The sequence below is a fragment of the Etheostoma spectabile genome, chromosome 2, assembly GCF_008692095.1.
Source record: "Etheostoma spectabile isolate EspeVRDwgs_2016 chromosome 2, UIUC_Espe_1.0, whole genome shotgun sequence".
In the NCBI taxonomy this organism is placed as follows: Eukaryota; Metazoa; Chordata; class Actinopteri; order Perciformes; family Percidae; genus Etheostoma; species Etheostoma spectabile.
This window is the reverse complement of record NC_045734.1, coordinates 8,145,983-8,157,587: the sequence shown is the minus strand read 5'-3', so window position 1 is coordinate 8,157,587 and position 11,605 is coordinate 8,145,983. Positions and strand designations below refer to the sequence as shown.

The 11,605-nt window shown below is 39.5% G+C and overlaps 1 protein-coding gene across 1 annotated transcript; it reads right to left on the bottom strand.

Moving 5' to 3' along the window:
- Positions 1–339: 339 nt before the first annotated feature.
- On the bottom strand, positions 340–6,289 carry uchl1 (ubiquitin carboxyl-terminal esterase L1 (ubiquitin thiolesterase)). Its single transcript, XM_032529625.1, has 9 exons — positions 6,140–6,289; positions 6,032–6,043; positions 5,416–5,544; positions 4,624–4,765; positions 3,817–3,902; positions 3,258–3,305; positions 2,613–2,682; positions 2,463–2,521; positions 340–1,413 (listed from the first exon to the last, which is right to left on the bottom strand). Exons 1-9 carry the CDS (start codon positions 6,170–6,172, stop codon positions 1,333–1,335), a joined length of 660 nt encoding a protein of 219 aa, XP_032385516.1. The 5' UTR covers positions 6,173–6,289; the 3' UTR covers positions 340–1,332.
- Between the last annotated feature and the right edge of the window lie 5,316 nt (positions 6,290–11,605).

The following is an 11,605-nucleotide window of genomic DNA, read 5'->3' as shown; positions in this document are numbered from 1 at the left end:
ACCCCTTTAACATATAGCTATTGGCCTTTTTGTTTGAATAAGAGCACTTTTTCACAATGGCTTGGTCTTTACAACAAGAGAGTCCTGTCATGTAGGTCAATATACTGTATATCACACTGTGCCTGCTATTTTGCAACATAGAGAAAAGTCTTGACTGTATCCACAGTGATGAGATGATTGACCAGACAATCAACAACTCTTCAGTCATCCTCCTCCTGTTTCATCCCTTCACAGCTGAACTCTAGCCAAGAACGCTAAAGTGTAGATTGGTGACTGGGGAAAGTAAGGGCTGTAGATTACTGGATTTAAGCAAGAGCTAGAAACACACCAGGAGATACATAAGTTTAACGGTTGCTTTATTGAATTCCCAAAGATGCATCACCAACAGAACTGCAGCAACATATTTGGAAAGTGCAGAAAGGTAAACGATTTGTGCACAGCCTAGACCTACAGTACTATTCCCCTGCACGTCAACAACCCAACATAGAGTAGCACTTTATATTTTATTATTTTCTGTGTTAAACCTGCACACCAACACTGTAGACTATTTGAGTATTTGTGGATTAACTTAAGAAAACATAATTCAAATTGTATTTTTTTCCTGAAAACATATAGGGAAACTACTGAAATCCCCCACTGCCATTTTTTTCACTATAAAAACGCAAACGTCTCAAAGAAAACCCGTCTTTCAAAGCAACGTCACTCAAAAGGTTCCACACATTCTACGAACAATGGTTAAATTATTCCTACGGATACATTTGGGCTGTTCTGAGGAATGTCAGATCCTTATAATCGCAACCACACAGCCACTAAAAGCATTCAGAGAAACAGGAAACACGTTTCTCCATGCAAGTTGTTTGCCTTTTCCTTCTCACTTTGCTTTCTTCTTTCTATTGGCACTAACAGGTATTTAAGCATCAGTTTCTAAGTTTGACACAGATACACCAATGATTACAAAACAAGTTGCAAAAAGGACAAATACACATGTGCACACAAGCAGTGGTGAGATCAGACCTTATGTTTTACAATTCCCATTGCTAAATAATATCACATTAAAAAAGAATTAAAAAAAAAAAACAAGCTTGGTTTGGAAAACACTAAGTGTCAGCAGATCCAAAAGATTTGATGGCGTGTTTGTGTACATGTGCTTAAGAAGGCTTTGTTCATGAGATGAAAGTACAGTATGTGGCATCAACATGTGCGTTGTAGTGCATAGTGTCTGCAGATGTATGCGTTTGCAGGTTGTACTGGGTGCCTGCTGATTGTGTTTGCTATGTGAGTGCTTCAGGACATTTTGGTTAACAATTTGGTTGTGTGTCCTAACGAATACATCTAACTTTGGCAAAGAGCCACAGCAGAAACGGACCTCGCCTTGCTCTCTTCCATGAATCCACGGCACACTTTGGATGCATCCTGCATTTATAAAAGAGAGAGGAAAGGAAAAAAAAAAAAAAAAAAAAAAAAAAAAAGTTTAGTCTTAAGTAAAATGTGTATGTTAGTTGTTAAAAATGTACTTTTACTAAAAATTTCATTAAGTTACTTTTGCTCCAAGCCGCATAAACTAGAAATACTGCACTTCATCTAAGGTTACAAGCAACAGAGGACAGATTAAGGATTTTTGTTGTTGTACATTTTCCCACGTGTATTCTTATTTTCCCAGTACGGCTGGGAAATATCACTAAAATATGAATACTGTAATATGAGGGTTAATGTAATGAAATCAAATAGCTTTTAATTGAAATGTCATATACAGAATGGCCAAAACAGTAATGTTACATTTCATTGATTGTCAATAATATATCAATGTAACATTTGGTCAAAATTGATTACATTGTGTTTTTGCAAATATTGCCCACCCATTTAGTAGAATTGTGAATGCAGGTCTACTTTTAGAGTTTTTCCTTCACAGGAGATCCAAGCATCACCACACCCTTTCACGTTGCAATTTCATCACTAATGCATGTAGTGCCCTCTTGTGGTAGTTTGAGGTTTGACAATCTAAAAGACTTCAGAGACCTGACCCAGTGTCTTCTGTGGCACATGAACAAATTGAGACTAAAAGCACTTAATATTTCCAGTTTTATCAGTAAAAATGCTTTTACAAGACTTCTTATTTGTGTTATTCATCTAATATTTAACAAACAGACCTAACATACTATACTAACACTATACTTACATTAAGATTTGAAGACATTGATGTTTAATTAGCATGTAACCATATTTCAAACTTTACAGGTACTGTTTGATATTTATTTATTTATTTTATTTATTTATTTATTTGAGTGTGTGCATTAGCCAGGCTTATTGATTGAATCAAGACATTTGGGAACAGCCACTCCCTATTCCAGTTTAATGCCATGACGCATCACAGACCACACTCATAAAAGGAACTTCACTCACAATTATATTTTAACATATCCAGTATGGACACAAATTGATAATGGCTATAGTTTTTAACCTACCATTATGAACGACTCATCTTTAGTAGCGCCGTGTTTCACTGGTCCATCCATCCTTCCATCTAAAAACAAATAAGATAGTTAAGAATCCACAACGTGAAAACACACACGTACATGATATACATAATTCAATGGACATAAGTTGACACTTACCAAATTCATAAAGTTGTCCATTCACATTGACAAAGGCAATAAAGTGGAAGTTGACTTTGTCAGCTTCCAGCTGTGAAAGTTGAGATTTGAGTTGAAGAGTAAATATTGTGATACAAAATGGCTTCAGAAAAGACAAGCACTGCAAAGTGACTTGCTGCCATCAACACATTTAGTTAACATCTATAGTCTCTCATCTCTCGAATACCACCCTCAGACCAACAGTGATGCGGATCAAACTGGTCTATCGCTTTATCCTTCGTGACCCTCCTGACGACCACGGTCGGACGGGCGTAGGAGGCTGCCTGGCTTTGGTGAACTGGCATTGCTACCAGGAACCGACATCAGATCAATGATACTTATGTTTAAATGTCATTTAACAGCCTCACCACCAAAAGAGGAGGGAGGGGGAGAAAGCTCACACGTGGACTATCAGGAAACTGAAACTTAACAGTTACCTGGTATTTAGTCAATGTGAATCAATGTAATTCTCAGGTTTATAATTAAAGTGTATGGAGATACACTGCAGACTGGGCTCCATATAAATGAATCCAACGAGGGTCACATGTTGAACTATGCATATCTACTTTCTGAAAGGGGTATAAGATGTAAACCATAAGCAATTGATATTGTGGTTAAGTATCTTACCCTACATTGGCCCTGCACCGCTACCTCATTGTGAGCCTCACAGATTGCCTGGAGAAGAAATATTCAGAACATGTCAGTTTAATACTGCTGAAACAGTCTACACTTTAAAGTACACATGCAGAAATCTTTCTAACTGCAAATTTGTTGTGACTAACTGTGTTACTTAAAACGAAAAAACAGATGAGGTTTTAAAGACACATTTATATACAAGATTTGTTAGCAGCTATCAAAGATTAAGCAGTGTCTGGCGCCCCCAAGTGGGTAAAATAAAAACATCAACAGTAGGTTGTGCATTGCTGGCAGACATTTCAGAAATTAGGCATTTGCTATGGGTTTTAGATTTTTACATTTAGCAATGCAGTTGAGTATTTTAGTTGAGTAATCATTACATTTCAAGTGCGTCAACATTTTATCAAGAGGGTATATTTTTATATAAGACAGTAACCATATTCTGCTGCCAATCATTTCATAGACAATGAAATCTCACTGATACCAGTCTTCTAAATTCAATTAACAGTAGAATATAAAGCAGCTTCAACAGTATGTATGTTTATCTTACCTGGTTTTTCTCCAGATGTTTGGCGCGGTCATCAGCAGACATGTTTGCAGTCTCATCTAGAAACTTCTTCAGGGCAGAGTCACTATCTAAACAGACCACCCCAAAAAAAAGCTGGGTTAAATCAGAAAACAAATGCCATTCATTCACATTAAAATATTTCAAATCACAACTTGTCACACCAAATAACTGTGTCACCAATTATCCAGCCATTTATAAAAAAAATTTTTTAAACAAAATAAAAAAAAAAAGAAGAAATCTGTCCATCTTAAAAAATTCACTTCATCTGCTGCCCAGCAAATACTTCAAACAAACAGTCTGCCTTTTTTCTTAAGATAAATCAGAACTAACCCCTGGATCTCTGATTGGACTGGGCAGTGAAAGTAAGGGCTGCTCCATCATAAGTCTATGAAGCACTTAACATGGTGGCCTCATTTTTCAACCCATTTGCGTGCCAATTCTATAGGTCTGAGAGTTCACATTTCTGGTTTACACATGTTCATAATACACCTAAATGTAAACCTAACTCCGGCGAGAAAACAATTACATGTTGTGCCCATGTCACGGTCCCTCCATTTCCCACTACAAATTAGGTTTTCTATCTATTCTTAGCTTTGACAAAGGGTGGTGCAAGTTTGGCATGTTCCCTACACAGAAAGGTAATGAAAGCAAGATATTTCTGCACTTTGAAAAGAAACTGCCGAGTCATTGGTACTGACAGTCAGCCTTATGCTCCTTTTATAAATAAAAATGTTGTTATATTAATATTGCACTTATTATGGTACAAGTGCTTATTTTATCTGCACTCACCAAAAGTCAGTTTGCTCTTGTTGTTGGCCACAGCATGCAGCAGGGCAATGGTGCCACAGGAATTGACTGCTGTCTGCTTCAAGAAATAAACCTCAGAGCCTCCTGCAACCTTGTCTGCCTGCTGCTTTCTAAAAGACTCATGCTGCAATACACACAGACAGAGCATGGTCATGGTCATCTGCCCATGTAAACACGTGTGGGTTAAGATCAAAATTGGAAACAGCAATCAACAGAACAGAAATGTTGGCAATACATTTGTCTCATTTATGAAGTAAAACAAATATATAATTCTAGTTACAGCTTCTCCAATGAAAGGATTTTCGCCTTTCTAATTATATTATTGTACATTTTGAACCACTGATCCGAAGAAACAAGGCATTTGTAAACATAATTTTGACCTCTGGGAAACTGATAACATTTTTCACAATTATCTAACATTTTGTGGACCAACTGATATTTGATTGAAAACACAGTCAATAGTTAAATTCTTAGTTTTATGTATATTTTGGCTGTTGACCATTGGGATGTGGTTTGGCTCTCATTAACAATACAAGCATATCTGAAAATGATTTCTGTAAGGTTGAAAAAAAAAAAAGTTATCTGCATCTGTTGATTAATTACCTCGCTATCATCCCAGTCTCCCCCTGTACCCATCACATAACAGATCTTTCTCCCTCTCTATCCATGCCCTCCCTGCACCTCAGTCTCACCCCACCCAAGACAGCCTTGTATCAGCGGATAACCCCACCCATGCCTTCCAGGAAGTAGTCTCCACCACCACGCCATTATTACCTGTTGTGTCAGTGGGAAGAGCAGCATTAAGGCACAGCATGGTTTCGGGACGGCGGACAGTTGCTCACTCTCCAGCCCCAGCACATCAACAAAGCGCCAGTTTTCACCCACGCCTAGCTTGATCATCATCTGGAACAGGCAGCCAGGAAAATGAACAAAACACGATTACTTAAATGGATGTGAAACAGCTGTGGTTTCAGAGGCGACTTCTCTAACTGATCCCTGTGAGTGTGATCAAAGATGCTGCGTTGTGTTGGTCCAGTCAGACCACACCCTTTAGCCTAGACACTGGGGACAGCGCTGGGGATGATGCTGACGCTCATAACCAAATACATCCTTCTCCTGTTTGTTGTCGCATCTCCCTTTGATACAATTAACTAGCTAACGTTACGACTTTTACACGTTTACAGTTCACAACAGCACTATACTCTTTGTATGGCGTGGTTGCGAAGTGGTGGCGTTTTAACGGCCGTCTCATTAATTGTTTAACTGTCCTCCAAACTAATGTAGCTAACGCTAGCTACTGTAAAACTTACCTGACAGTTGAATCAACGGTTACCAAATACGTCGACATTACTCAGCGTTAAACTTAGCTAGCCAACCGTTTCTTACTCACCTTGTTCAGCATCTGAAATCACATAAACAGAGACCACATGTGAGTTAGTTGTCGGTGAAAACGTTTACGGTGTTAAAAAATTAATAAACCACTGTCATTTCCTCCCACCTCGGGGTTGATTTCCATTGGGGTCCACTCCATGTTTGCGCTGTTACGGTGTGACTCCGCAAATTGTGCCTGCTTGCGTGTCGGTTTCTGCAGCCGTCAGTTGAAGTTACCGAGAGCACCCACACTTTATGCTGCCGGTCATACCACTTACCGACACACAGGGGGGTGCGCTCAGATCAAAACGAAACACCGGTTTTATACTTAGTCTAACTAGCCTCCTAATAAATAGTGTTTTTTAACGTTAATTTTTTACTACACATTTAGCCATGTAGTGATATCATAGTAAGATATATGTCCATATTATACAAATATGTAAGACAAATCACACCGCTTGATGTAAGATCACTCAAATAAATTCAAGTTCTTTCTAGAAAGAAAAGTGTGACGTTTTAGACGCGGAAGAGTCTATGCTCCCTATCAACAATGGTTCTGACCTTACAATCTATGGTTCTGGCTAATTAGTTAAATAATGGACCTAATTGCTAATTTCCCTACAGGTCTTCTGTTTATTCCATGAAAATTGGCATGCTTGCTGCTGCTGCTAATGTAAAGCACTAGTACTGGAGCTGGCTGGGAAAGATTTATAGGATTTATAGGTTTAAAGTCAGATTTTTGTTTATTGTGCTAACATCACCTGAAGTGCAGACCTCAGTGACCAAATGTGACCAGAGTTCAGGGTGCTGCTTTTATCCCAGTATAGCGCAATATACTGTTATGTAGCCTACTGTTTATTGAATATTAAGCACAATTTTAAATTCTAGGCGTATTCTCTCTGTAATCCTTAATTAGAGTTACACTTTACTGCCTACAGTTACAGACTGGCTGACTTCTGCCACAGGGATATCACTTTAAAGGTTCCATGACATGGTGCTCTTTGGATGCTTTTACATAGGCCTTAGTGGTCCCCTGACTGAAGTTTCTTTCCAAAAAATCAGCCTTCATGCAGAATTACAGCGACTAGAGCCAGTCCCACAATGAGCCAATTAACTTTACTTAGAATGTGCCATTTCTGAGTCTGTAACTTTTTTGGGGGGGTGTGGGGGGGGGGGGGGTAGGGTGGAGGCTGGGGGTGTGGCCTTTACCAACTGCCACTTTGCCAGTTTGAAAGCCATGATGTCTCTCTCTCTCATGGGCCAAAGTCTCTCAAAGCAGAGAAAGGGGAGGTTACCTTATGACCTCATAAGGGGCAAGGTTCCAGATCGGTCCATCTGAGATTTAATTTTCTCAAAGGCAGAGCAGGATACCCAGGGCTTGGTTTACACATATTGCCATTTCTAGCCACTGGGGGACCATAGGCAGGCTGGGGGAACCAATATTGTTTAAAAAAAACTCATAAAGTGAAATTTTCATGCCATGGGACCTTTATTGTGTACTGTTTTGTACACCTTTTTTTCATAGTGGTTTTGTTCAAGTATAATTAGCACCTGTTTGTGTTAGCACCTGATTGTTTTTGTTGGGACATTTCCATGTCACCAAGAGTGTGCTCACCTGTCACCTGCTGTGGTCACCTGCTTTGTTTTAGGTTGTGGGTGTGTGGCTCATCACTTCCTCCTGGTGGCACTGTAACCTACGTCTCTGCACTTGCTTTTACTAGTAGCTTTTACTAGTGATGATTGTTCTGTGAACAGTGCTGATGGTGACTGAATTAAACTGAATAAGAATCACATTTTGTGATAATTTGTTTTTTTACTCTCATTGCATGCCTGACATTAACAGAAAACAGATTAAGCATTTGCGACCATAACTCAAAGGGCTTTCCAAATACAGCACATATCTTTGACATGCATGTGGGAATGATGTAGTCATGTATCCCTTGCCATCCCCGATACCAGTGTTGCTTCTGTAGCTGCATATTTTATTCATGCTGGGTTTGGCTTTGAAAATATGTTTTAATCAGAAACAAAGATAGACGATCCCAAAAGATATCGATTATACATCCCTGCAGGGTGATGTCAGTGGCTGTGTGTGTGTGTGAGTGAGTGAGTGAGAGAAGGAGATTGCCTGTGTGTTAATGGGTTCATAGGTCAGCGCAATATGGGTAGTTGTTGATTTATTATATGTGTCTATGTGTCCATCTGTCTGTCTGGGTGTTAAAGTATTTGTGGGTGGTTAAAAAGCAGACAAGTAAGAGTGAGATAGCGGTGTGTTGATACAAAATTTCAGTAAAAGACAAGATTGGCGAGAAGTTGAACTCTTATCTATCTTTTATTTGAATGTGAATGTAGATGAAGCCATCAGAGAACATAAGACTCGTGAGTTGGGATGCTCAGCAGCTCAAAGGATATTCAGTTGCACCCTGAGACAAATCTTCTATTAGAGAATCTATCTGACCGGGATTGAACTTGATTGCAGACATTCTTTCCTGCCGCAGAACGTTTTTAAACAGCTGAAACGACAGGTGATTACGGTCCTCACAAGATATGGAAAACTAAACATTCACTTGTGGACAATGGACCACATTGACTTCACTGGAGTTTCACTTCTCCTCTCCTATATGTGAAAAGGGAACTAGAGAAATCTACCTAATGACCTTTGACCTCCGTTTCTTGTGCACACCAGGAACTATTCCAGCTAAATTTGTGGAGGTGATTGGTTTACCTCCTTTAGCAGCAGGTTGGGGATTGAGCATGGTGGTGTACTTGTGTCTCTTTGTCTCACTCCTAATGCTCTTAGCTCTGTTGCTCTGGTTCTTACTTCAACACTCACAACCCAAATACAGAAGGTGACAATGCACTATGACCGACAACTGCTATCTCGAAGCAGCCAGTTTGTGTGTGGGTGGAACGTGTGTTTTATGGAATTTGTAACATTTCAGATATGGAATCTGTATCTTTATCTGTGCCTGTAGCATAAAGATCACTGGAAATGATAAACAAAAAGCTAGGATTGAAGGGCAATAATGGCCTAAAGAACTGGAGCTAACGGGAAAGTTGCCGGTTTGATGAAATGAGGATTATTTGCCACCGCCCTCATTACCGCCACTAAGATACACTATAGCAAGGCACTTAACCCCAGCTGCTGGTCAGTAAAGAGCAGTTCAGACCCTGTGCTCCAGAAAAAGAAAGCATTGCTTTCAGGGAAATTCCCTTGAATTAATAAAAATGATTTCAAATGCACCTTGTGTGAAGATTTCTTTTTACATGTTCATAATGGTGTTTTATTTGTTAATCAAATATGAATAAAATCTGTTTTGTGAAGTTCATTTTAAAGTCAGTATTTAATCGTATAACACATATTATCTCTCTCTCTGCCTCTATGTTAAGCCTCTTTGTTAGAATTGATCTGCAGCTCTCAGTTCAGTTTACTCAGTGATTCAGTGACATGCCATGCACATTCCACACATGCCAGAAGCAACAGAATGAACAGCATTCAAAGTAGAAACAATACTAACTAAATCCATATGTTTCTAAGATAAGGTTATGTTTACCTCTGTGGCAATGAATCAGTTTTGGTGTCAGTCTCCACATGATGTCAAAACCTGGTTTCTCCTAGTTTCCAGTTTCTGTCTACTGAAATAGAATGTCAATATATTGACTTAATATATCAAAATACTAAGTCATGAGAAACTATACATGATGTGCATTATTATCTCTATAAATTATTGGTATTATTTTAAACTTAAAGTTACCATGGCATGAAAATGTCACTTTATGAGGTTTTTTTTAACATTTATATGCGTTCCCCCAGCCTGCTTGTGGTCCCCCAGTAGCTAGCAATGGTGATAAAGTGCAAAAAGGGCACTCACTCACTCACTGTGAGTGCCCTCAGATGGAACCAGTGTGGAACTGCAACCATTTCAGAATCTGGAAGTTTCCAGAGTGGATGTTCTCCCCTAATTAACCATTCTTTGGCTGAATGTTCAGATTTCTTAAGACATTGGCCCTCACTCACAACAACACTATACAAGCCAGTGTTTTAAAGAACTTGGATCCCCTAAACTGAAGGTAAAACAAGTATATATTTAATGCTTAACTAATGTATGACTCATGATGATTTTATGCAGGATGTATAATGAATTCCTGTCTATGAAAATATTATGTTGTGCTTTCAGAGGCTCAGCAAATGCATGGGTCTGAAATGAACTTTTATGTTACTGAAATCCAGCTAATTTGGTCACGTATCAATATGAAGAAACTGTGAATTAACATTACCTTAACTTGTTAATGGTGAGCAATGGGAATTCACGATATAGCAAATTAATTCAAGCATAAAATCATCATGGGTTATGCATATGGATAGCATTACTTCCATATATGACAAGTACCCTTATTTAAAAAAAAAAAAACCAAGAACATACATGACTTGAGTGTCTGAGGAATTCTGTTGGAGCGAATGATTGTGTTACCTGAAAGGGCTCACTCTCAGCGTAGTTTCACATTGCCAGACAGATCTCCACAGTGCTGTGAAGTTGTGTCTGGCTGCATTGCATTGCATTATGGGATAAAAGAAAAAAACTCTAGGTTGTTTGCATTTCTTTAAACCAATTACAATCGTCTTGGTGGTAAGTTTCAGATGCAGCTGCGGTGGCTCTGCAAAATGTCTCGGCCGGGAAGGGACTTGGTTTGGTGGAACATTTGCACCCCACAAATGAAAACAACGGATTTTGAGAATGGCAACACACCTATACATCCATGCAACACACAGAGTGGAAAGAGAGGCACAAAGCCTGCTTTATCCTGGAAATATACACTGTTGATGTAGATAGTGACGCAGTTCCCCTCTGTTCTAACTCCTAATTTCCACCGGTTGCAGATCGGCTCTGCTGCGCGTCGGATCCATGCTCCGCCGTCCGTCAATACCCTCCAAGTCCGGATGTGTTGTGGAACGGCTGAGGCCATGGCTGACAGCTGAAGTCTCGAGAACAGAACCACAAAAACAACAGTTTGTTGCCATCCAGAGGAGTAGAGGGGAAACAACTCTGTGCTGTGTTTTCAAGGTGCAGTGCAGGGAAATACGATCCGCCGTGAGCACAGTTTATTTTATTTTGAAAGTTAACCACATGTTTTATTTTGTTTATATGCTGCACCATTTGTCGTGTGCTGAATTGCTGTGGAGCTTTCCGATGTCAGGCAAAAATAGAAGCTCTGAGTATCTGCTCCGGAGGGCTGCGGACTGCCGGAGCTGTGCTGGAGTCAGAACGCAGCCGTGCCGCATTCAGTGAAAATACACACTGTAGTGGCAATCTGTCCACAAATAATGCCACTGGGTGAAATCTGAAGCCCTTTCCAACTCTTGCTGGTGCAAATAATGAGGTCCGCCGTCGTACGCACAAGTTTAATCCTTTATTGTACACATTTTTAGATAAAAGCACATACAAAAAGACCGACTTGATTGATTAAAAGCCAAGAACGACAAGATCTAAAAAACATTACTCTCACACAGCAGAGGTTGAAAAACTGTGTGGCTTCCCGGATCCAGAGTTCCCCTCCACCTCACCTGTGATTCCCTTTATTAACTCCAATTAAC

Excerpts from the sequence above, each read along its gene's own strand:
- uchl1 (XM_032529625.1), bottom strand. The coding sequence starts at position 6,172 with ATGGAGTGGACCCCAATGGAAATCAACCCCGAG. Across the intron at positions 3,903-4,623 it reads CAAGAGCAAACTGACTTTTG|ATAGTGACTCTGCCCTGAAG; the intron begins GTGAGTGCAGAT and ends TGGTCTGTTTAG. Across the intron at positions 2,683-3,257 it reads CGGTGCAGGGCCAATGTAGG|CTGGAAGCTGACAAAGTCAA; the intron begins GTAAGATACTTA and ends CAACTTTCACAG.